Here is a 27,089-nt window from a genome sequence, read left to right on the forward strand (position 1 = left end):
ATATTTATTAGGCACTTGCTAAGTATCAGGCACTGGGATAAGCATTTTACACATATCCCACTTGAGCCTGTGCAGGTGCTATTATTATTCCCATTTTACAGTTAAGGAAACTGAGGCAGACAGTAGCGGTTATATTTGAACGCAGGGCTTCCAGACTCCAGGTTTAGCACTACTGCGCCATCTAGCTGCCTCAAATGAGATAATGTGCGAAGCACTTCACAATCCTTAAGAGGCTATAATATTTATATATATATATATGTCACATTTTAGACACTTTTTAAAAAAGCATAATTCTAAATTCCTTTCCAAAGTATTTGGGCCAATTCACAGTATCACCAGTAGTGTAACTATGTACCTGTCTTTCCTTAGCCCCTCCAGCTTTGACTGTTGCCATATTTTGTCAACTTTGCCAGTCTGAAATGTATAAGGTGAAACCACAAAACAATGCTACTGAATCTTGTTTCCTATTCTAGCACTAATCTCTCGACCTGAATCTCTGTTTTTCCCACTCCTTTCCCATCCATTTTAATCCTCGGATTTTAACACTTTGAAGAAATTCCCTTCCAGCATTTGCTAAATCATTGCATGTATCCACCCTAACCTGAGTAGGATCAATCAGCAAGTATTTATGATGCATTTATTATGTAACAGAAATTGTGCTAGGTCTTGGTGATACAAAAACAAAAATGAGACCGTCTCTGCCCTCAAGAAGTTTGTTTTATCTGATTGGCAATTTCCAGTTTCAGATACTACAAAGAGATCAAGAAGGATAAAAAAGGGTCATCAGATTTGGCAATTAAGAGGTCACAATTAACTTTGCAAAAGTTGTTTCAGTTGTATAATAAGGTTAAGGTATGAGAGCAGATAAAAGTATAAAAAAATGAAACCAGCTTGAAATTAGAAAAGCCAGTTAACTAAGGATTTTTAAGAGAACAAGACGACTTGGATGTATGTTTGTAGGCAGCAGAAAGGGAGAGATTAAAGATTAGAATTGGGGGGACAGTTGTGGGGCGAGTGAGGGCCAGTACTTCATCAAATACCATAGAAGGAAGAGAAAATAAGGGATAATGACAAAGTGTTTTGAGGTATAGGAAAAGGGAGAAGGGGGAGCTTATGATGAATAGCCTTGGTTTTCTCAGTTAAATACAAAGTTAAGATTCTGTTTGGTAGTAGGAAGGAGGGAGGAGTGCTGTTTGAAAAGGCTTGGAACAGCTGCTGTGGAGAGTGGAATTGAGAATTACCTTGAGATGGTAAGGGCCCAGTTAAGATTAGATAAGACAGATTTATAGTGGAACCATGGTTTAATTGCATTTGAGCAGTGGAGGAGGAATTGATGGTGGGGGATTCTCCAGACTGGGGTTGGACAAAGTATGTGTGTCAATAGGATGAGAGAGAGAGAAAGCAGAGTCTGTGTAATAGTATATTGATTAACTATAAAACTGAGATTGGGAAAAATGGAAATAACTAGAGGTTCTGGTGAAGATAAAGAATAAGTTCAGAATAAGGAGACATAATAAGAAATGAAATGATGAACCACTACATAGAATTTCCAATCCCTCTAATTTTGTCCACCTGTATTTTGGGTTTCCTTGTACACTATTTCAAAGTCCAATTCTTTTTGTACAGCAAAACAACTGTTTGGTCATGTATACATATATTGTATTTAATTTATACTCAACCTGCTATTCTGGGCGGGGAAGGAGGGGAAAAATTAGAACAAAAGGTTTGGCAATTGTCAATGTTGTAAAATTACCCATGCATATATCTGGTAAATAAAAACCATTAAAAAAAAAAAAAGAAATGTAGTATTGGATCATGGAATTTCAGAATTATTAATCACAGTACTATACTAAGCACTTTTACAATTACTATCTCATTTGATCCTCACAACAACCCTTAGAAGTTGATGCTGTCATTATCCCCATTTTACAGATAAGGAAACTGAAGCAAATAAGAGGTAAAATGACTTGTCTGAGGTCATATTTGAACTCAAGCTTCCTGGCTTCAGGTCCAGCACTTCATCCATTGAGTCATTTCACTGCCCCTAAAATCATAATATTTAGACCTAGAAAAATAGCTGGGCTAGCCTTCCCCTTTTCCAGACAAACAAAGGCTATGACAGAGGTACTCAAATCTAAGTTTTGGGGCTAGAAATCCATTATCCTTTTTGCTCTTAACATGCTAAGAGGTAGCAGCTCAGAGGTGAGTTGGTACTGCCCAGATGTTCAGCAGTCTTCTCAGAAAGATTAGGAATGGGAGCAGGAGCCTGGCATAAAGAGATTTAAGCCACTATGGAACCAGGGATTTCACCATCTAATTCTGTCCAGTACACAAAATCACCTCTAACATGGCCATGAAGATGAATCCTAGGAAAGGAAGAGGAACGCTGTTTTTTCCCCTTTTTTGTCATATCCAAGGTCTAGCCAGCAAGTCCATTCTCCTTATTTGCACATTTCTTTAAGCTAGTCTTGAGCAGGTTGATTGAAATGCCAGTGAGGGCATTTCTCTATGTTCGTGGAAAGAAACAGACCCCATCCTGACCAGTCTTACCTCCTCTTTCCCTTGAATCTCATCAAGAGGAGCATTTTCAGGCTGATCCAAAGGCATCAATCACCCAGTGACTGTTTATTGAAAGCTAGCTTACTGCATGCTAGATGCTTTGGGGCAGAGGGAAATCACCTAAAACATGAATTCTCTTCCAAAGGAAGCGTACAATCTAATTGGGAAAACAAAAAAACATTAAAAATTAATAGAAATACATGATGTATCAAGTTAATGTCAGTAGATAGCATTTTAAAAAAAAAAACTCAAAGGAGTCAGAATTGACTATGGGCTGACTCCATGTATGTATGTAAGATCTGAACTTAACATTGAAACTTAATGTTGGACTAGTCATAGACATAAACCTCCAGATTTCTTGCTAATCTGTGAAATAAAAGAGCTGGACCAGATCAAGGGTTGTCACTCCAGGTGAGGACCTGAGGTCCTCTAGGTAGCCAGATGGAAATGTACAAGCGATGTACAAAGAAGAGGAAGCTAGATGAGCCTGGCAGAAGGAGGAAGGCAAATGAGGCTGAGAGAGTGGGAAACAGAGCCCAGAAGGTTTTGCGTGACAGCCTAGGAAATAAGAATTTCATGTGATAAGCAATGGAAGGCCAGTGATTGATCAGGAGAATGAGTTTATCAGGTTGGTCTTCTAGGAAAATTTATTTGGCAACAATGTGCACGAGAAATGGGGTCTGCCTGAGACAAATATGTTTATGAGGAGAATTTTGAGTGGTTCAAATGTTGAGGGATAAAGAGACTGAAGTGGAGGATTTGAAATACAGGAGCAGAGAATCATTGCTTAGCCCAATAATGACTACTGTGCTGGAAGAGGCAGGCTCACAACTTGTCTAGCATGGCATAGGGTAGAACCTGAGTCCCATCTAGAGTCAGGAGTCCTGGAAGAGGGGGCAGAAGATCTCTGATGTCCCGTTAAGTTGGTCAAGAGAAGCAAAGGTGAAATCAGCATTGTGCCAGTCTACTGCAGAGGCAGATTACTTTGATTTGAGCATAAGGGAGTTGCTAGTTTATGACTGATGTAAATCCCTTTTCCTTTCCCACAGGTACTATCCCTTCCCCATCGGAGGCTTGTTTGCTATTGTCGGCTCTTTGAAGTGCCAGATCCAAATAAACCCCAGAAGCTTGGATTACACCAGCGAGAAATCTTCTTATTTAATGATCTTCTTGTGGTATGTAATTTAACCATGGTCTATCTTCATATACACTCCAGACTTCTTCTGGAGCTTTCCTGAAGCTTTTCTGTTATAAGACTCAGGGCTATACCTTCCCAGTCAGCACACTTAACCTGGGATCCTTAGATCTTTTGAGAATCCACAGATAGAGAATTCAGGGAGGTCTATAAATATGGGTAGGAAAAAACTCACATTCTTATTTTCACTAACTCCCAATCCAAACTTATCATTTCCTTCAATTATTTGTGAATGTAGCTAATTATTATTATTTATTATTAGCAGTATCTGTGACTCTGTCACAGATAGAAATCACAGATATTTTCATATCTCACATTATAGTTATCTTGAAATGAAACTTATGCTCATTGCTGCCTCCAAATTATTATAGCAATTAGACCTATAACTAGATCACAAAGAGTTCAAGCCTTCCTTTCTGTAGACTGCATTTCAGTATAATTGGATTCATTTGCAATGCTCTGTATTTTATTTTAATACACTTAAGAACATTATTCTTAGAGGTGTGTCCATAAACTTCATCAGATGGCTAAAACAGTTCACAATACCAAAAAGAGGTCAACCCCTGATCTGGTCCAGCTCTTTGATTTCACAGATTACCAAGGAATTTGGAATTGGGGAAGAGTGTGCGTATTTGTATACATTTGAGTGGAAAGAAAACTATATTTTAGTCTTTGGCATTTCCAGCCTATGGCAGTGCCTCCCTTTGCAAGAGAAGACATTCTCCTTATTCCATGGTCCTTTTTTTGTGAGAATGTAATAGCCTTCCTATCAATTGCTGCCCTCTGTAGTTATGGGCATCATCTGCTTTACGCACCAACCCTTAGCTTCTAGAAAGGAATATTCCTTTCCCCAGGCTGAGACCCAACTCAGAAGAGAATAACTGATGAGCAGACAGTATCTTGTATGGCATTGGCTTGAGGGCCAATTATAGAATGGAGTTTTCCTATTTTCTACGTGGATTCAAGTATCAGGGGTCATGAGCTCAGAATAGCAGTTTTCTTATATCTAGGTTTTGTTTATGGAAAAGAAGGCAATGAGATCTTACTTCTTTGCATTCCTGTGTCTCACTGATTTCCACCCCCACCTCTTTGGTACTAAATCCATGGGAGTATACTTCATTGCATTACTTTCCAAATGGGCTTTATCAAGCATGTAAATATAAAAGTACTTCTCGCATCCATCCACTCTGGACTACAAGATTGTTATGAATCCTGGAATGGATTCATAACAGGAGACACTCAGGAGACTCTATTTCAGGTCCACAAAGGCTTCAGAGTGAACAAAAGTCAGCCAGTGAATTGTAGCACAAAAGGGAGTGTTTGTGCAAATAAGATCAGTTTCTTGAGCAGGTGCTCAGAATCCTGCCCAGTGTCAGCAAAGACTTTTCTCAGTGTGGGATAATGGGATTTAAAGGGCATCCAGGTGGAAGGAGAAAGTGAAGACTCTACTATGGGAAACATGTCCATTTGAGAGAGAATGAATAAGCAGAGAGAGAAAGAGGGAGGAAGAGGAGAGAGAGGGGGAGGGACAAGAAAAGAAAGGGAGAGAGGGAAAGGAAGAGGGTGAGAGGGAGGGGGAGAGGGGAACAACTACAATGCCAAACATTCATTTGGTAGAAAAGGGAAGGGAAGGATGAGAGAGAGAGGAGTAAAGAGAGACAGAGACAGAGAGAAAGTACATGTAAGAGACCCACAGAGAGATAAACAGAGACAGCACATTTCTCCTAACTGGAGGAGGAAATGGAATGAATGGACTAACCCAGATTCTTTCCCTGTGACAGCATCACTAATGCTACATTACATTTGCTCTCCTCAGGTCACCAAGATCTTTCAGAAGAAGAAAAACTCTGTGACATATAGTTTCCGCCAGTCCTTCTCTCTTTATGGCATGCAGGTCCTACTTTTCGAGAATCAGTGTAAGTCTGTCTCTTCTTCCCCCATTATTTTCTCTCTTCATGAAGAGTTGAACTTCCTAAGAACATTTCAGGGATGGGACATCACATCACTGCTGTCATAAAACATCTGAGTAACTCTCTTGTGATAGAACTTAGCCCAAAAGGGTACAATGAGAAACAAAGCATGGAAGGCAGATTAAGACAAATATAAAGGAAAAACTTCCTAACAAATAGTGGCTCCAATCAATCCACAAGCCTTAATTAAATTCCTGCTGTATGTCTGGTACTGGGCTAGACATGAAGGATATAAAGTCAAAGGTGAAACCGTCCTGTCATTAAGGAGCCTACATATGAAGTGGTTCACATTGAGGGGTGTTGAATTCCCCATTGCTTTCATGTGGAGACTAGATGACTTCTCCTATTCATGTATGGCTTAAATTAAGTGACTTCCAGGTCCTTCACAACTCTCAAATTTTGTAGAAGCTCTTTCTGAGAAACTGTCACCTTTGAAACTTTAAGATTTTCTAGGTCTTCTTTTCCTATTGCTAGTGTCCACCCCCAGAAGTGTACTGGGGGAAAGGGCAGGAATGCTCTATTCTGCATCAAAGACCATGGTGAAATAGAGAGCTGCAAGGTAATAACACCAGTTTAAAGATACATCTCTATCCCAATCTCCTTTCTTACTGATTCTTTCCTTCTATTAATTTCTCTGTCTCTACCTCTTCTATTTCTCCTTTCTTCCTTATATCTCTCCCCTACCTCTCTTCCCCACCTCCGTTCTTAATTATAAAGACATTTGAGTAATGGAGATCCTTGAAATCTAGAAGCTGAACTAAAGGTCTCAGGAAGGCAAGAAAACAATCCAGAAGAGGCTGTTTGGGAAGCATTAGGATATACTCTCCTCTCTTTTCTGAGGTCAGGGGCTGCCTTGGAAGCTGGCTCTCTCCCCTGAGACCCGTGGGCTGGATTAGGCTGGGCTGGCTCTGCTTCCCTCTGCTCACCAGGCTGAGTTGGGCTATGTGTTTGAGGTGTTCCTGCTGCTGACCCAGTGTTACATTATCTACTTGAGTCAAAGTTCCAAAATACTGGGTTAGGAACACACTGACCTTGGGGCTGCTGCTGGGGTGGAACTGAGAATTGTCTCATCCCAGATGGTGTTGCTTGAAGAACGGTCATTTGAGGCATGATAGTAATGTTTTTAAAACAAAACACACTTCATCCAATATCGACTTTGTCTTCTTGGAAAACTTTTTCACCCACTTTGTATTTATAGGTTACGTCATTCCCAAGGGCTGAGCAGTTGATGAGAAATCTAGTCTTAGAAGGGAATAAGAAAATATGAGATTTGTAGCTTTTCAACTGAGCCACTAGAACTGGAAAATAATAATAATAACAGCCATGGCAACGTGAACACTGTGCTTACTATTTGTCAGGAACCACATTAAGCAGTTTTATAAGTGATATTTCATTTGAATATTCTCAGCAATCCTGGAAAGTAGCAATCCATTTTTACAGATTAGGAAACTGAGGCAAAGAGTTAAAATGACTTATCAAAGAACACAACCAATAAGGGCCTGATATCAGACTTGAACTCAGGTTTTCCAAATTCCCAGCTGCTTATTCTATTCACTATACCACATAAATACTCCTGGTTTTCCAACTGAGGGAAAATTCTACCTCATTGTTATCTTCTATTTTTATGTAAGAAACAGTAAGAGTCCCCTTGTCTCCCCCTACCACTGCTTCCACCTCCCAGTCACCCATCCTCACCTACCTGTACCATTGTGACCAAAATTCAGGGATGAGGTAGTGGAGTTACATGGGTCAAATCCCAGTGGTTAGAGTACCTGAGCAGCTCATTTGGGCACTGCCTGACTCTAGTTGCTTTAGGAGACTTAAGGACTCTTGCCCTGGCTACTGCCATCCTAGACCTGGAAACTACCTTTGATTTGCTTTCTTGCACACAGGAATCTGGGGGCTGGAGACTTGAGCTTTCTATGACTATCTATACCTTGTATCTTTTTTTAAAAATTTTTTTTAATATCTTTTTATTTACAAGATATAGGCATGGGTAATTTTACAGCATTGACAATTGCCAAGCCTTTTGTTCCAATTTTTCCACTCCTTCACCCCACCTCCCTCCCCCAGATGGCAGGTTGACCAATGCTTGTTACATGTGTTAACATCTTATCTTAATCCTAGGGAAGTTTTTGTACTTTGTAGATGAGGGCTTGAGATGTAGCCTTTGTTTCCTCTTCTGTAAAATGGAGTAATAGTAGCACTCAAGGTTGTTGTGAAAATCAAATGCAACCTGGAAAAAAGAGGGAAGCAGGAGCTTAGCACAGTACCTGGCCCTACTAGGCATTGCATAAATGCTTATTCTCTTCCCCTTTTATTTCTTCTTCCCCTATTCTGAGAAGAGGTCCATTCAATACAAAAAGATTAAGAATCCATGCTCTAGAGAAGCACAGAATAAATCAGTTTCATCTTTAACTTAAGTGATAACTACTGTCATGTCCTTCCCCCCCCCCCATTGTGTTTTACTAGTTAAACATCTTAAGTCCATAATTTTCCTCACGTGATGTTGTTTACAAGTCTTTCCTCACTCAAACTATCATGAGATTAAGGACAATTTGCCAATATCCCTCTTAAAATATCCCATTTTCCTTCATCTTCCAAAGTTCATGGACATTAATTGCCTAAAGCAAAAAATAATAACAACAATGTAGTACCCAGAATTGTGCACATTACTATCAACTAACACACATTTTTTTGTTTATAGATTTTATTTTTTAAATTTTTTAATTTTACTGATAGCTTTTGTTTTTTATATCATCTTTATTTCTGAATATATCCTTTCCTTCTCCCTTACCCAGTAAGAAATCCTTTATAACACAGAATTTAAAAAAAAGTAATATAGCAAAACAAATTCATCCCCCTAAGTTTGATATTATCTGTAGCATTCCACATCCACAGTCCCCCTCTTCTGCAAAGTAGAATGTTTATTAAGGAGAAGTAGGCCTGAGTAGGTAACAGAAATATCAAAGTGATAGTTTCCACTTTCAAGGAATTTATATTCTACATGTCCGTAGAAAAGACAATGCAGAGAAACTAGAAACTGAGTGGATGCCCATGAGTTGGAAAATGACTGAATAAATTATGGTATATGAATGTTATGGAATATTATTGCTCTGTAAGAAATGACCAACAGGATGATTTCAGAGAGCCCTGGAGAGACTTACATCAACTGATGCTGAGTGAAATGAGCAGGACCAGGAGATCATTGTACATGGCAACAATACTATGTGATGATCAATTCGGATGGATGTGGCCATCTTCAACAATGAGATGATTCAAACCAGTTCCAATAATCCTGTGGTGAATAGAGCCATCTCCCCGCAGAGAGAGGACTATGGGAACTGATTGAGAATCACATTTTCACTCTTTGTTGTTGTTGTTTGCTTACATTTTACTTTCTTTCTCATTTTTCCGATCTGATTTGATTTTTCTTGTGCAGCAAGACAATAGTATAAATATGTATGCCTATATTGGATTTAACATATATTTCTATCATGTTTAACATATTTTGGACTACTTGCCATCTAAGGGAATGGAGAGGAGAATAGGGGGAAGAAATTTGAACACAAGATTTTTCAAGGGTTAATGTCAAAGAATATGTTTTAGAAAATAATTTTTTTTTTTGAAAAAAAAAAGTTCTTTAATGAAAAAAAGAAAAGAGAATTCAGGCATCCACCATACAAAGACAATTTTGTGAGGATTGCATGGATAAAGCCCTGACAAGTGAGATGCTGTAGCAGTTTAGTTCAATACTGCTGGTGATGGGGAATGTTAATTTCGTGGCTGATGGACATCAGATTATCTCATCTTCCTCCCTGGAATCCTCTCGAGTCCCCTAACCCTACCACAAGGTTACCACTTTAGAGCTAGAAGAGGACCTTGGAGGCTACTGAGTCCAATAGCCTCCTTACTTTAGAAATTGGGAGGCTTTTAAATGACTTACTTACCCTATATCATTATACTGGCCAAGTCTTTTAAAGACTTGAGCTCTGAATGGGGTGAAAACCGTGATTTGAATTCAGGGAGGAAAAATTGCTCAGAAGCAAACAAAAATCTGAATTCCACTCATTTTCTTTCTCTTTACAGATTATCCTAATGGCATCCGGCTCACATCTGCTGTTCCAGGAGCAGACATCAAAGTATTGATAAATTTCAATGCACCCAATCCCCAGGACAGGAAAAAATTCACTGATGACTTGAGGGAATCAATTGCAGAAGTTCAGGAAATGGAAAAGCATAGAATAGAGTGTAAGTAACGATTATACACACTTTGAGCCTAAGCTATAAAGTCTAGGCTCAGGTTCTCAATCAAAATGTATTCTCCACACACCGTCAGACCTTTCTGGTTGTGCGAATGGTAGGAATTTGGGCACCTTACCCTCAAGATGAAGGGGGATGGAAATCCAGGACCTGAGGTCCCATTAGAGGGGGGCTAAGAACTGACTGCTAGACTTCCCTACCAGTTTGTCTTCAGCAGCATCGAGTCAGTAATCTTGATAATGCTGTTTGAAATCTTAAAGTACTGCATAAATGTCACTTGTTATTATTACTATTATAATTTTTGCAAATAATGTCAGAAACATAGTAGGTCTGAAATTAAACCAACTCAGGTGACCCATCATTCTTCACCTAGGGCAGTAGGAGTCAGACATAGAGAGGGAGAAGCAAAGGGAGAATCTTAGATAAATTGCCCATGGCATGACAGAGACTTCTTCACTTCGGGGGGTGGCGGGGGTGGGGGGAGTAATACTTCCTCTCAGGATTTCCAGCATTTTCTCAAAGGCTGATAGTCATTCTGTCTTTGCCAGTGGCCACCCCCACTAGGGCATCCCTCCATTCCAGCCTGGGTGAGCCCACTTTCCCCCTGGTGTTCCCTCACTTTGCCGCGATAACCATGAAAACATGCATCAATTCTGTGTGTTTCAGCGGAGCTTGAGAAGCAGAAAGGAGTTGTCCGGCCCAGCATGTCCCAGTGCTCCAGCCTGAAGAAAGAGGCTGGCAATGGGACTCTGAGCCGAGCCTGCCTTGACGACAGCTATGCCACGGGCGAGGGCCTGAAGCGGAGTGCACTCAGCAGCTCACTCCGTGACCTCTCAGAAGCGGGTAAGAACCGGACTTAGTTCTGCCTTCCTAGTGCAATGCATGCAAAACTCGGAAGAAAAAAAAAGCCCGACAGTTTGTGCATGCATTGTGCCCATGGAAAGAAATACAGCAGAGCCCCAGGCAGGGCATGTGTGCAAGTTTTCTTAGCAAAACATTGTTTGGTTTTACTTTTTTTTTTTCCCCGTGAAAATTCAAATACTTTTGATCATACTAAACAGTTCTAGTTTTTGCTGTTTGTACTTTTAAAAGAAAAAGAAGACAGAATCCAATTTAAATGTCATCACAGAGGGGAAATTGGTCTAAGAATAAACTAGTTAGTCCTCCCATTTAACTTTAAGTGTTTTTTTTTTCCCTTTAAGAATTTGTAATATATAGAGAGACAGCAAGAAAACAGGATCCCCATTAGTGGCGATGTCCTGTGTATTTTGTGCTGAAGTTTTTACCTGCGTTTTGCACTGATGAATGAAATTGAGTGAAGCCCTACTAAATTGTGCCTAGAACCTGACGTCCCCTCCTTCCTTCCCTTCCTCCCTCCCTCCCTTAGCAGAGGCACCTGGTGGTAGGCTCTCTCTAAACACAAATTCCCTTCTTTTCCTTGATTGCCTTTACCTTTGGCTCGAGTTGTGCTCTGTAGAGAACTCCAGCCTTAAAGGAGGAAAAAGTCCTGATTGCTCAGCATGAATGTCCTAAAATGTCATTGCTCCTGAGGTGACTGAAATCCAGATGCCATCAAACTCAGCATTAGTAGCTAATAGAAAGGTGTAAAAAAAAAAAAAGCCCTCAGAGAAAAGAGCAATTTGTGCCTCTCTTCATTGCTTTGTTTCTATATTTATTATTTTTGTTTTGCTGCCAGCCATTAATACCCAACAAACATTAGGTCCCTGTGGTCCATCTCTTGGATCCCTGGGAAATACCCAATGCCCAAACCTTGAGCAGGATGCTAGGACCATGGCAGTAGAAATGAAGCAGCAAGGGGGAAAGACCAAGAACCAAACCATGTTAGCTGCCAGTGAATCCTAATGCCTGGCTTGTTTTTAACTGCTGCACCTTAGCATAGTCATGATCCTCAATCGCCTGTATGTTCTGTGTGTGTTTAGTGGCTAGATGGCTTCTCTGTAGAGTTAGCAGGGAGGAGGTTCCAGTGGGGTTGCCACTTAGAGACTTAGATGTCAAATGGGATGTGTAGGTGATTATTACAAATTTCTTTGCTGTGATCTTTCTGATGATTAGACCATCTATTCCTTGGTATCCCCATCTGCCTCATGGCCAAGAATACAAGTTCTCACTTGCTAATGTGAATTAGCCCTAGACTAGAGAGAGAACTTCACTGAGATCAACTAATTATTTTTGAAGCTCATTTTAGGCTGAGAAAAGCTATCCATTCTCCACCCTACTGGTAACAGAGTGGGGTAGCGCCCACCTGTAGACCACTGGGAAGGAATCCTGATTCCACTATTTCTTCCCTCTAGGATTTTTCCATCCCAGTCTCTCCAGCATTGCCACATAGCCATGCTCAGGCAGAAGGTTATGTGTCATCTGCAAGACTATTCCTTCAGCTCATGACACCATTCCATGTATCAGCAGCACATACCTTGCTCCTGGCATGCTCATTTCCAAAACTGTTTTTTTTTTTTTTTCTTGTTTTTTTTTTTTCCCTTTTTTGGTTTTTGGTTTTTTTCCACAGTTCAGAACTGAAATCCATTTATCACATAAAGGGTTTAAGCAATGGATTTGTTAAACCCAACTAAACTTAATTGGAGGCTCTCTGCCCACTAAAAGCTATGGGTCGCTTCTGTATGGTGCTGTGCGGTGTGAAAAAGCAACCAGCTCCTTCCTTGACTCCTGCCACCCTCTCCTGTTATTTGGCATAAACACCAAGGCTTCTGGTCGCTGGTTATGCTTGTGCTCTTGTGCAGGTCTTGTCCTACAAATTAAGCTAACAGTCAGCTCCAAGACCCTTGAGACCCAGCTCTTTTCCCAGGCTGATAGAGTACCTTCCATCATAAGAACTAACCATGGTTCCTTTCCAGAACTGACTAATACAAAGTGATTTAGTCTGGAATATCTCCAGCTTGTCTGTATCCCCCTTCTCTATCTCTCCCAATGACCAGAGATTCCAGGTCACCAAGTGAGTCACGTTAGTTCAGAAGCCAGAGCAGTTGGTCCTTTCTTCTCCTGACTACCAGAGTTAGAGGTTGGAGGGTATGCATCTTGATTCTATTCAGTAGCAAGTATAAGGCCAGAGTTATTACTTTTTCATTATATCTTGGATCAAAGTATTTGTGGGAAAAGGAATATGGGCACGATTTTATTGTTGTTATTATTGATAATAACAGTTATGCTGTTTTGAGATCCTAAGTTGAAAGAGACTGTTAATACAGAGCTAGATCCCATAAAAGCCCTAAGGTACAAACATATCAGTGAGGTCTAGGATAGTATCCATAGCCATTTAGACTTAATGGGGGGAGGAGAGATTTAGAGGTATATCAGGGTGTCCAAGTGGAGATGGATTTAAAAATTGACCTATCATTTTATCAAGAAGATAATTGACACTGCCTTGAAAGATGTCTGTTGGAATTAGCTTTCCAAGAAGTAAGCTTTGGAACCTCTGCTGGGGCAGGAAGCTAAGATTATAAAAATGAGCAGACAGGGAAATAAGGTCCTCAGAAAAAGAGACCACATCGTCTCCTTGTCTTATATTCCCTTACAACCTTGCATGGGATGTTACATTTTCAGGGAAAAAAAAATTTACTGAATTTGTAAGAACAGCTGGTAAGGAACTCTAAAAGGCTCTCTTTTGCTAGATGATTGACTATTCATTCCCACAATTCTAACTCTGTTTGCCAAAGCTATCAAGACTGGCTTTTATCAGAGAAGAATGATACAAAGTTGCTCTTGTACAAATAAAGCAAATACTTTCTATCTCAAGGTTTTCCTGCCTAGGCAAAATGGATTCTGGATACATAAATCTAGAGCTGTGAGAAACCTTAATTGTTGTCTAATTCACCTCCCTCATTTTCTCGATGAGAAAATAAGATCAAGAAATGGAAAATGAGTTCCTCAGGCTTATGAAATAACAGCCAGGATTAAAAGTTAGTTCTGTGACTTCTCAGTCATCATCAGCAAAAGCAGATTGGCATCTACATGTCAAGTTAGTGTGGCAGTGCTGAAGAAATCCAGGAACAGCAAGCTGAGGACTTTTCTTCAGCCTGGAGAAGCATTCACCCATCTCTCCTTACAAAACATGCACAGCTAAGAAGCAGAGATGGCTACAGCTTCAACTTTCCATTGGGCGATTGGGAAGTCCTTCAGTCTCCTCCATGTATCACCTCACCAGCTACGGCTGAAGTCCATCCAATTACAGAAACTCTTATTTTCTTTTGTCATCCTTGAGGATGCAAAGAAATCTAGAACCTGATTGGAGGTTTGGCTGCTAGAAGCCTTCCTGGAATTTCTCTTTATTCAGTAGATGATTTAAGATTTAAGAAGGACTTTCCAGACTCACCATATTTTGCTAACCATCCCAAATGTATAAGAAAAATGCAGAAGCTCATAGACTGCTCTGCAGGGCTCTAGAAACATGCCTAGGCTAAGGGAGACGGAAGCTACCCACATGCTCATGTCAGAAAATTGCTTACACGGGCCGTCAGCAGCAGAGGAACTGGAGGCCATTGCTGAAGGGATCCTGAGAAAAGGAGTCAAGGACCAGATCCCAAAGGCTGCTTGCCAGTGGTATGGTGTCTGTGGAGTTCCAAGCTTTTGTTCAGCATTTATTAAATACCTACTATGTACCAGGTGTCATAAACAAGTATGTGGTCTTCTGGATGATTAGGAAACCTGGACACTGGTTTCACATCTGCATTCAAATAGGAGGGCAGAGCATCCATCATTGGGGGTTTGGTATGTAGTCAGTGGTATTTTACTTCAAGTTGTGGGAATCTGTGCATATATATGAACTTCTAAGGGAAAGAGACAGAAACAGAAAGAGATAGAGACTGGGGGAGAGAAAGAGAGACAAAGGCAGATAGAGACTGAGGGAAGAGAGAGAAACAGACAAAAGGAGAGAGACAGAGACTGAAAGAGATAAAGACAGAATGAGAGAGACAGAGACAAAGACAATCGAGTGGCAGAGAAAAATAGAGACAGGAAGAAAGTGAAAGAAAGAGACAGAACACCCATGGGTGACTATGTAACTGAGATCTGTATGTGTGCTTATTTATGTGCAGACGTACCCATCTAAATTTCTGCATACATATTTGTGTGCATAAATGTGTGCATGTGCATATATGTTTTCACTACTTGGCTTTGGAAAGTTCTGCCTCAAAAAAGACCACATCCATTGCCCTACCTGACCACAGACTGGTAATAGAATCTGCACAAAGCTCAGGAAAATAGCAAAGTCTAATCAATTTGTTGAAGATGATGACGACAAAATACCTAAACTGCTGTGTCCCAGAATAGAATTAGGAGTGTTTTCCTTCCCTCTTTTGGATCTAGGTAGAGTCAGAGAAAGGCTTGGAAGGGCCCTTTAACCAGAAGGCAGAAAGATGACCTTTCTCACCTCCCAGATCTCATGTGGCTCAGACTGGTCTTTCTTTCAAAGAAAAAGAAATGCTTCTTTGAGGAATCAGTCCCCTGAGTTGCTTAATTACTAAACCTATTTTTTTGACTCAGGGGTACTTTCTTGGGCCATGGCAGGGATGGGGGTAAGGAAAGGGGGAAAGCAGCACACATTTCCTACCCTCTGGTTTTTACTTAGATTGCTCAGTTAGGTTAGGAAGGGACAAGATGCATTATTTTTCCTACCTAAGGAAAAAAGTTCCAAGTTTCAACCTTCAACTTTCACCCTATCTCGTAGCTGAAAAGTGAAGAGGTACTGAGTGAGACTTTTCACCCACTCCATTTTCTTGATGAGAAGTAGGATCTTCATGTTAGAGTCTTTCAAGTTCCACTTTCTTGGTGTTCAGCTTTGGAAGCGGTAAAAGATAAAAGTAGAGTCAATATCCCAGTTTAGCTCAGGTACTTCCAGTTATTGAAGACTTGTACTAGGCTCTAACCAGCGAGTCCAATCTAGGAGAGACATCATGAAATCAGGTGAAAAAGGGAAAGCTAAGGGCTCAGAACACCTTATAGAAAGGGAAGGATTTATCCTGAGAGTCCCCCTAGAGAGATCCCTGTTTTAACAGCTACCTTTCTATTTTTCCATATGGCCAACTTGTGCCGCACAAAGTGACCTCTGCCCATGTTGCTTGACCACATATATACATCACAGAGCCATAACAAAAAGGGTCTAAAATTTTTTTTTAAAAAAGAAAATTAAGTTTAGTTTCTTCCTAACCAAAAGGATATATGAAATCCACTGAGGTTCAGTAGCTTCACAGAATTTTTTTTTTTTTTTTGCTTTTGTTTTTTAGTTTCCAAAGAAGCCTCACTTTTCTTCCCCATCTCCTTATTGGCACGTGTCCCATGTCCCTATCTAATCTAGCACCTGGAAGCTCCTCAGTTGCCCAGAAATCCTTCGGAAAAAGCAGATGTACTCTTGGGGGGAAATGGTCTTTACTTTTTTTAGAATCTGGGCAGAATTGAATTCTCCTGACTATGAAAGTGTTTCTTCTGCCCACTTGTGCCCCCCCATCCTGGAGAGACTGGAATTGGAGTATAGGAGATGGTCTTTAAATTTGGGGCTATGTTTTGTTTTTGGTTTTTATGTGTGTTGTTTTTTTTTTTTTTTTTTTTTTTTTTTTTTTAATACCTTTTTGCACCTGAATGGCTATTTGCTTCTCCACTGAGCCTCCTCCTCCCCCTGGACCCAGATGTGGGCCCTAGAGGCCTGCAGCTGGGAGCCTCCTCAAAGCTGAGCTTGTTGGTGCCCGCCCAGACCCTCCATAGTTGCGCTTAGAGGCTCCTGTAGCAGTGCCAGCTCAGGCCTAGAGAGGAAATTGCTCAGCCAGGTCTTGTGTCCGGTCTCTAACCTATGGTATTGCATGTTCTGGGCAGGGAAGCGTGGGCGTCGCAGCAGTGCAGGATCGCTAGACAGCAATATGGAAGTAAGTAGGAAGCGCCTGATGTCTAGCTGGATGTGACGATGTGCGTTTTCCAACCTTTATTTTATATACATGTATTTTTTTTGCTCCTCTTCTTCCTATATATACATAAATATATATATATATGTAAATACACACACACATAGCCCTCTAACAACCTGCCTGCCTAAAATAAAGTGCATGTCTGGGCTACTTACTCTGTACTGGTACAAAGCTTAAAAATACCAAGTGCCACTTACTGGCTTATTTTGGATGAAACCTGGGTTGTTTTGTTTTTTTGTGTTTTGGTTTCAGCTAACCCCGTTTTCTCTGTTCCCACAAGCATGGTTAATGAGCACCTACCCCTTTGCCACCCTCCTCCCCACTCCTCCTCTCCTACCACAGCCCCAGCTCACAGGCTACTCCCCCTTTGTTCTTGCTCCTTGGATGTTTTAGCTGACTTCTTGACTTCCATGCTCAACCATCTCCATCGCTTATTTTGGCGTTTATACTGCTCAATGTCTGCAGTCATGACACCATGGAATTGCATAGCTAGGTTGTGGGAGGAGCTAAGCCAGTAAGACAGATGAATTCAATGTGGATTTCATGAGATTTCATTCATCTTCAAATCATTTATATTTACTGTTCATGTCAACTTCAGCTTGCAGATTCTTTCTTACCTTTTTTTATTGTTTTGTTTTGGGTTGCATTAGGTAGGAATAAGTTTAAAACTTAGATAACTAGCCCCGAGCTTAGCTTTGTCCTGTGTCACACCCGCTATATAGCCTTTAAAAACCTGAGGAGAGGTAAGGCCATAGAAGGCTGAACTGGAGCTACTGAGCCAATTAGGAGAGCACAAAAGACTTAGTGAAAAGAAGTGATTTGCAAAAGAAAGGGACCAGGCTGGAGGCAGCCCAGCCAGGCCATTTACACACTAACCACCAGCAGCCAGAGTCCTGAGAATGGTCAACCAAAGGCAGATTTGAGTTTTCCCCTTTACAGGTTTCTTTACACCAAGTTGGCAGGAAGATTTCCCAAGTCAGCATTTTCTCTGCTCTTTAACTGGAAAGTTGCAGAACAGCCCTCCAGAGACCAGTTCTGTCTGGCGGGGTCACTCCTGCCCACCATGACATCCCTGCTTAGTTGTATTAGAAAGGGGCGGAGACCTCACCCAAACCTTACCTACTCTAAATAGCCAGGCAGCTCCACTGAAGCTTAATGATCAGTCTGTTAATTTTTTTTTTCATCTGACATAAATACTTTAAAATCTTTTAATTTTTATTTCTATGAATTTCCTTTTTAGGGGTCCATCATTAGCAGTCCTCACATGCGCCGAAGAGCTACATCAACCCGAGAGTGTCCATCTCGCCCACACCAGACTATGCCTAATTCTTCTTCCCTCTTAGGCTCCTTATTCGGTAGTAAGAGAGGGAAGCCCCCTCCTCAGACCCATCCACTCTCTGGCCCTTCACAGCCCCCTTCTCACCCACCAGTTCTCTCCCATCCACCGCACGCTCAACATCCTTCCAGCGGGCACCACCAGGGCCCCTCCGAGGGACAGACACAGGCCCAGGTGCACACGCACCATACCCAGTACTGCCACATGCAGCAGAATCCGCCCCCCTACCACCACCACCACCATTACCACCCACCTCAGCACACCCAGCACGCACACCAGTACCACCACGTCTCCCACGGGGGGCACCCCCCGCACCCGCCCTATGTGGCCCATGCCCACACGCCCCACGCCCACCCACCACTGCCCGCATCCCACGCTGGGCACTCCACACACTCTGGGCACACAGCGCACCACCACGGACAGCAGTCTGCCCCTCCTCCTCCCACCAGCACGAAGCCCAAACACAGCGGCATCAGCACAATCGTCTAGACAGACCTGGGGGATGGGCAAGGGGGTCTTGGACCCCCCCCTATTGACTGTAGCACCAAATATCTGACACAGAGGCGCACCCGGTAGGCAGCCAGCATATCAAACCCAGGGTGGATGTGTGTTTTTTGTTTTTTTTTTTTCCCCTTGGCCCTGGAATCAGACACTATGATTGAATCCCATAAGCTCACAAGGCTTGCATTTTAGGAAATGAAATTCCTTTCAATTTAACTTTGTTGCCCTGGGCTTCATTCACCTCCACCTTTGGGCCGGTCTTTGCCATCATTGGCCTTGAAATGGTGCCACCTGCCAAGTAGATGTTAAACTGCCCCCAGCTCCCTTGCCCTCGTTGGTTTTACAGGAATATGAAAACCCGACCTAGAAAAGAACCTTGTTGCATTCTTGCTCTTTTATTGACAATGGGCAAAAAATTAAGTAGACCTGATATGGTTGATGAAAGTACGTAAGTAAACTTTATATAATATAAATATATATAAATATATATATATATACATATATATATATACATACACACTGTATAGGTAAACGTTTGTGCGTGGAAAGCAAACTTTTCAGTCCACAAAATTAGCAATATAGACTTTATGAGGAATTTCCACTTACTTGATAGACAGCACCATAGCTGAGTAGTATGTGAGACAGTAGGCCAAAAACTTAAATGCTAGAAACAAATTTCAGATGTTTCAGTATTTTCTTAAATTGAGAGAGAGAGAGAGAGAGAAAGAGAGAGTGAGAGAGAGAAAGAAAGTCCCCTGAGGACTTGCAAAGATCTCTAAGCAATCATTACTGAATGTGCCAAGTAACATAGCATCTAACTGTTTAAGTCCAATATTGCTTTGTATAAATCCTTATTTTATTAACAATAATATCCTAAGTAACCAGTATTATAACTGCTCTGGTATTTCAGGTAAGCAAATTAGTTAAGATGCAGTAAACTCTACAGTAGCAACATGGGATGACCAGCTAAGCACTGGTTGTCTTAGAGCATTGGTTACAAAACTTCTTAGACACTTTAAAGGCTGTAATAACTGTGAATTTACATGATCCACATTTCTTTTGTATGCATTTGATTTATTGAACCCCAAGTTCAGTCATGTGAGAGGTGCATATAAACATGGCAAAAATTTTCATCTCCAACATGAAAATGACAGACTCATCCTTGTTTCCTTGACACCATAACTTACTCATTTTGTTTCCGATCGCAATGGGCGGATGTCCCTCTAGAGCATCTCCTACAGGAACTGCTCTAGGACATTTATTTTAGGATTTAGCATTATAGGGTGGTGTTTTTATTTTTTTAAATAATAATAATAATTGTAATTCCATGTAGCCATGTGCTAGCAAAACACCTGTTTCATCACTGTGACTCATCTGACTTCTTAGCTGACAAGTACCCAGTACTCAGCAGGCTGAGTCTCCCCCTGCCTCTCTCTCATAGTCTGATTAGTTGCAAAAGCATCACATGAAATCAAGCTGTGCTATTGTTGCTTCTGTGTTGTGATGACGCCATCTGCTAACCCGTCCGAGATTCTGCACATCCAGATTCTATACTGAGTCAAACATGGCACCTACTTTGTAGTTTCAGCCTTTTGAGCCTCTGCAACTGCAAGTCCTTTACACCTAAGCAGTAGAAACAAGAGATCTACCCCCATTGTTCCAGCTAAAATGCAAGACCCCTTTAAAAAAAAGAAAAGGGGGGGAGGATAAGAAGTCCCTCTGTTGAGATGTGGGGAAAACACAAACGAGCTGGTGGCAGGGGCTGGTGCTGAGGCAACGCCAACGAGAAGAGCAAAACCTTCTGTGTTGGAAAAGTTCCTGGTTCCTGTCGCTTGGGTCATCATCGAGTGTGGGAGCCTCTGTTGACTCCCCATTTTTTTTTTTTTTGTTGATCCCTCATCCCTTTTGTCATACCATTGCTATCACAAAATCAGCAAAACTGCAAACTGAGCACTTTGTTGTATTTGTCCTCTAGGAAGATGAACAGTCTGAAGCTTATTAGCATTTAAAAGAAAAATTAAATCTGCCCAGTTTTGTTTTTCTCTGTGTGTAATACTTCTTTCTTTGACATCTTCTCCAAACTGATCTTTTTTTGAAAAGAATGGTACACATGTCCTTTAGATTTAGTTCGGGCTGAGTTGAGAGGCTATTCAATTGCCATTAACTCTTCCAAAATTGTCCCATTTACCTTCAAATTAAGCCTGTCTAAATTCCCTTGAGGCTCTCTGTTTTTGCAAGTGAAGGGAAGTTGTTATGATAAAGGAAATTAGAACTGTATTGCATGTCATCCAATGTTAATGGTGTGAGACTACACTCTACATATTGTATATTTGCAAAATATATTGGTGTTTACTGTTGAAAATTAGTTGAAGTAAAGTGATAACATATTAACATATGTAGGCTTTTCTTCATCACACTGTATCAATGGTAGAGTCTAATTGTAATTTCTAGGTTGTTCCAGAAAAGATATGAAACTTTGGGTACAGCAATGCTCTTTCTCAAGTGGCAATAATAAAAACAAACAAAACCAAAATACAAGGTATCCTCCACGACCGTCCCCTTCCCTTAATCAAAAGATACTTCTGATCCTGGTGCTGGGGCTGTCTTTGTTGTTCTGATTTTTTTTTTTTTTTTGTGGTTATTTGTATCCCCAAACTGTTAAGTGTGTTCTGAAATTTTGCATATAAGATATGAGTCTAGGCTTTTTACCAGGAAGGTATCTAGGCCATGAGATAATCACTTGATAAGCCTTAAGAGAAGAATTAAGAACAATATGAGTTAAACAATTATCCTTCCCCGAAGCTTTCACAATGAAGCACCTGAACTTTTTATCTTCGCGTTTCCAATTTTATCCAAGGCTTGGATCAACAAGGTAGACAAACTTTGTGCTATTTGTGTTTTTATAAGCTCAAGACTAGAAACTTTTTCATAGGTATTATCGTAGACTGAAAAGATCAAAGATACACCTCCTCTTTTTACTTTGGAAAGTAATAAATACTAACAAACTAGTTTCCCAAAAGTCACATAGAGCTCTTTGGGATATCATTGCTTTTGTAGTGTTGCAATCCCACATGTCAGAATAAATCACAGATTAAAAGCCATCTGGAAACATCATCTGTCTTTGCCTTGAACAGGAAGATAGCAGGAGATTGATGAGTTGAGTTACAAAAGAGAATTAAATGTTCTCACTTCGAGGTTGAGATAGCTGTTGAGATGAATCAGGACACACTAGTAACATTTTTCAAATCCCATGAATTGGTGCGATCATATAATCAATAACATCATAGCAAGACCCTTAAAGAAAACAGCTGGTAACAAAAATAAAAATCTTTTCTGGGACAACAATCAAATATTGTATTTGTATTTTTTTTTAAGTTTATGAATGAAATGTACATCAATGTAAAAAATAAAGTTCGTCCTAATATAATGTACATGTCTTGCTAAAAAGTAATCAGCCTTCCTGTGTAGAGTTTTTTTTCCCATCATCAACTGCATGCCACAGAAGCCTCTTGTTTCTCATTAAAATAAGCTAAAAAAGACAGTTGGCAAATATTTAAACAATGACTTTCTACATGTTGACTTGCCGTTCCATATGAAACTGTGTTTTCTACAGTGGAGCATGCTGTTTTCGTTGTAAAATACCATCGCCCTTCCTGCCTGAAAAATGAGTAATTGTATATATATTAACAACATTAACAAAGGAACCAATTATAAGATTACTTTGAGTGAAATGGGGTGGTGAAAATGGGACCAAGTAGGAGGAATAGATAATTCTCTCAACTTGTATATAGTGTGTAAATTAGTATTACTCTTTAAGTCTGCATTCACTTTGAGGTTATATACAATACCTATCTCCTCTTAAGAACCATAATTCAGCTTCAACTGTACTAAAAATTGTTAGACTAGATTCTGAATGCAGACTGGTTAAAGACTTCCAAAATCATCCTGCTCAAAAGAAGCTTCTGCTCTATTGAGGCCCAGTACCCATTCATTGACTGTGTAACTCTGGAGAGGAAAGGAGTGCTTTCGTTTTAATATGCATTCTGTCTGTAAGTAGTAACAGACCCTATCAGTGTAAAATTATAACTGTGATCATGTGAAGAAATCAAATAAATCATTTAAAACTCTCTGTTTCTTAATTTTTCTGAAATATCCAGAAATTCAGTTACTAACTAGGGAAAGAAAGATCTCTCTTTTCTCTCTAGCTGACTACTCATTGGTTGCTTTAGGGGTGCTACTAAAAGAAGCTGAGATACATAAATTGAATTGATAAATCGGTCATGGCTTACCATTCTGTTGGATATGTGGCAAGCAATAGAATAAAAAGGGCTAATATTTGATTTTAAATAGCTTTCAAACATGTTAACCTGTAGACAAACTTTAGAAATAAATGTGAACTCTCTGTATTCCATTTGAGAAGATTAGATGGACAAATTCACAGATAAAACACTATTTTCACAAGTTGATAAATACAGTGTCATTTTATGTATGAACTGAAAAATGTCTATGAATCTATAAGTTTGGGTTTTGTTTTTTTTAATGAAATCAGAAAGATATAATTGACTACCTTTTAAATAAAAGTTCCTCACCAAATTTAGTCTTATTGAATATGTCCCTAATGGCTTGGACCATATCATTTTGGAAGAAAAATTAATGACTGTTAAAGAAGATACTAGATATATGTAGTTGATAACTAAAAGGATTATAATGATCAGTCATACATGAAACATGCTTATTGTGGAGTAATAAATTTTGATCTGTAAGTCTTGTGTTCTGTTCCTATGTTAGGTAAAAAAACCAATAGTGCAGACAAATTGTTTTTGTTCAAGTAGAATACCTTTCATATAGGAAAGCTTGAAAGACATATTACAAAATATTGCAAAAAAGGCAGAATCAAGAAAATATACCAAAGAATTCTGTAATGTAAAAGCAAACATTAAAAGACAGCTGAAATTCTTCCTATATTGGTTCTAGAAAACAAAGAACAAAATACATCTTTCTCTATTGACAGGAAATGTTGTATGTGTTCTCAGGTCCCATTGCTGAATTTGTGTTTTTTTCTTTTTGATAAACTAAGAATTCTATGTTTCAGAGTGGGGGAATATTGTGTGGGTTAAAAAAAAGGGGGGGGGGAAATGGGGAAAATCCCATGCTGAAACACCCACAGTATCTGATATTGCAATTGACCAATACTTCTACCAAGTGCCTACTGTTTCTGGTTTTGTTACCACTTGGCTATTACTCTTGGCCATCCTCTTCCTAATCTGTTTATGATATAGAAGGTCCTTTATGGTATAGAAGCTGTTTGTCCTTTACCAAAATGTGTTCAATTTATTTTTTATTTTTTAAAGAGCTTAATAAAACTGCTTATTTGTTTATTCCCTGCCATCATATTACCAAAGATAGTTTGTACAAGAAAAGCAGTGTATATACATATAAATATATATGAATCCATATATATATGTATATATATACACACACATATGTATATGTGAAATACATATACACATATTTCAAAGCTATTCCTGAAAAAGAAAATGGGGACAGCTGTGCGGTGAGAATAACCACCTCAACATTATATTAGTAACATTATGACAGATAACCTCAACATTATATTAGTACCCTTAAAACATTAAAATAATCTGATATCCAATATATTACATTGGTCTTCTGTGGAGGATTTAAGGAAATGAATGGTTTGAATTACACAAAATTTGAAGAAGTTACAACCTGCATTTAGGAAGTGAGGACCAATGAAATCCAAGATCAGAAGCCCAGAGCTGTAAGACACTATCTAATGCGATCTCCCCATTCAACACACAAGGAAACAGGCTTAGTGGGCCAAACGACATCTTCAGGATTTCTTAAACTTTTTCCACTTGAATCTTTTTTGCATGAGAAATTTTTATGTGACCCCAAGTACATAGGTATATAAATCAGACATTTACTGATAACCATAATTTTGTCACCCACACATTCAGTTATGATACCCCATATTGAATAGCAAACCGCATTTTAAGAAGGTGGGCTCTAGGTCACATCATGGGCAACATCTGAATTCAAATCCTTGAGCTCTGAATTAAAAGTCTGTGCTGCTTCCCTTGAATCACAATGCTTTCTAATAGAGGGGGGGAAATGTACGAAAATGATACTTTAAAAGGATGAGCAGATATACTACATCATTATTCATCTCTAAAATCATATTAATTTGCATCCATGTGATGCCATAGTGTACAGAGCACTTTGCCAAGAAACCCCAAATGGGGTCGCAAAGACTGAACAACCAAAAAATGGGAGGAGCTGGACGTTAGACAGAGTTATCAAGGCCAGCTTTCTGTCTGATAGACTTGTGTACTCATCCCTCCCCTGTTTGGCAAGTATTCAATGATGCTCCGGTTTCCCAGAAGGACATCACCGTAAGTTGGAGAAAGAATTAATTCATTCAATCTTAAATACATGGACAGAGCTAAAACAAATGTGTTTTGATTCTTTCCTCTGGGATCCCTTTTGAGAAAACTGCAATAGCCTCTAGTAACCAATGTAAAAAATTTCATTGATAAAAAAAATTAATTTTGTTGGGTAATATTATGCTGCCCTAGATTGATATCTAAATTTGAAGATTTGGCGCAGACCACAAGGTTTCCTAACCATTTTTTGTGTCATGTACTAAAGTCCATAAAATCCACAGAATAACATTTTATATGCATAAGTTAAAATGCATAGGATTACCAAGGAAACCAATAAGATGACTGAAACACAACGAACATTTTTAATTGGACTATATTCCCAGGCCTCCTGAAATCTTTCCACAGATCTATTGGGTTCAGAACTTCAGGTGTAAAATAAACTTCAGGTAAAGTTAGCAAAACCAAGAGGTATCTTTGGAGTATGTTTTCTACAAAAAAACTTGTCATAATAAATTATATGTATATAGTACTTTAAGACTACAAAACATTTTACATATTAACTCATTTCATTCTCAAAACAGTCCTGTGATCAATACCAGCTGTATTTTACAGATGAGAAAACCGAGACATCTAATGACTGATACCTATAGCTGGTAAACAGTGAAACCAGTATTAACATCCATGGGATTCTGACTCCTGTTTGATAGCACTTCTCTAAAGTTGATTTGGACCATCTCAGACAACCAACTGCTCTTGGGGGAGGGTGGAAAATGGAGTTTAATTTAGGTTACAAATGTTGCCATGATTGATAAGTAGAGAAGAAAGTAGATTTCAAATGATACTCAGACTTATAATGTATGTAATAAGTGTCATTCGTTAGCTTGTTCATTTATAATATTTGCTTAGTTCATTCAATCTGGATTTGGCTTGTTAACCAAAACTCTAGCAACTCAGGAAAACAAAGTTCAGAGGGCCATTCCATAGGTTTATGACCGTACACAGTCCTTAGAAAAGGGGAAATTTCTTTTAAGAAATATCATATATGTCAAGAAGCCATTTATTAAGCATTTACTATATGCCAGGCATTGGGTTAAAGATTCAGAGAAAAGCAAAAACAGTTACTGTCTTCTAGTAGAGATAATTTGTTAAAAACTGGATATTGCTGTTCAGTCGGGTCTACTGTACCACCTGGCTGCCCACTATGTGTAACCTTCAGCAGAACTGACAAGGTCTGAGATCATTCCAGCCATGAGCCAGTACAAAAGGATGGACTCAGAAGATAGTATTTCTGGAGAGGTAGCAAATTGACCAGAATAGCAGGAACTCAAAATATATGCATATAATGGAAGAATAATAGAGAGATTAGAAGGGACTAGTTGTTAAAAGAGTTTAAATTCCAAACAAAAAGTCTATATATTCACTCAAAGCCTAAAATTTCTCAACACTCAGCTTAAAACATTTTACATTTCTTAAACAAAAGGCCAATTCATATTCTTATTTCCCTCACTGAGGTGGCCTTGAAGATAATGCTGTTGGGCTAATTAAAAGGAGTTTGGGGAACCATAACTTCAACCCTAAGTCTAAACTGACAAGTGTTTATCAGCATGCCACTTAAAATCAAGGGAAAGCCAACAATGAATGAACTAACAATAGTCAGAAGCTTAATGTTACTGAATTTTGTGTTTCAATTTAATTCAATAAATATTTATTAAACCCCTACCAGATGCAAGGAATTGTGCTAAGTACTGGAATAACAGAGACATTTAGCTATGAACATATGGGAGTTAGAAAGAAAAACGAAACTTATCTCTAGTAAGGTATATCTTAATTATATATGGAAACACAGCAATATTTCTTCAGACAACTAACATCTGGGCCTAGAGACATAGCAATTGTGCATCTCTAGATATAGCTACAGGACTTTTATTA

At 39.5% G+C, this 27,089-nt stretch overlaps 1 protein-coding gene across 12 annotated transcripts in view; it reads left to right on the top strand.

Annotated features, from left to right (window-relative positions):
- Window positions 1–22,880, top strand: part of IQSEC1 (IQ motif and Sec7 domain ArfGEF 1) — a 740,816-nt gene extending 717,936 nt beyond the window's left edge. For 10 of the 12 annotated variants that reach the window (XM_074283678.1, XM_074283680.1, XM_074283679.1 and 7 more), the window contains 6 exons: window positions 3,609–3,734; window positions 5,571–5,670; window positions 9,814–9,975; window positions 10,654–10,830; window positions 16,828–16,877; window positions 18,157–22,880. In XM_074283678.1, coding sequence (XP_074139779.1) covers window positions 3,609–3,734; window positions 5,571–5,670; window positions 9,814–9,975; window positions 10,654–10,830; window positions 16,828–16,877; window positions 18,157–18,741 — 1,200 coding nt within the window. In that variant the 3' untranslated portion in view covers window positions 18,742–22,880. The remainder of the gene's footprint in view (window positions 1–3,608; window positions 3,735–5,570; window positions 5,671–9,813; window positions 9,976–10,653; window positions 10,831–16,827; window positions 16,878–18,156) is intronic. The other 2 variants (XM_074283685.1, XM_074283690.1) reach the window with 1 other exon arrangement.
- Window positions 22,881–27,089: the final 4,209 nt, after the last annotated feature.

The sequence above is a fragment of the Sminthopsis crassicaudata genome, chromosome 1 (genome assembly GCF_048593235.1).
Source record: "Sminthopsis crassicaudata isolate SCR6 chromosome 1, ASM4859323v1, whole genome shotgun sequence".
NCBI classification, from domain to species: domain Eukaryota; kingdom Metazoa; phylum Chordata; class Mammalia; order Dasyuromorphia; family Dasyuridae; genus Sminthopsis; species Sminthopsis crassicaudata.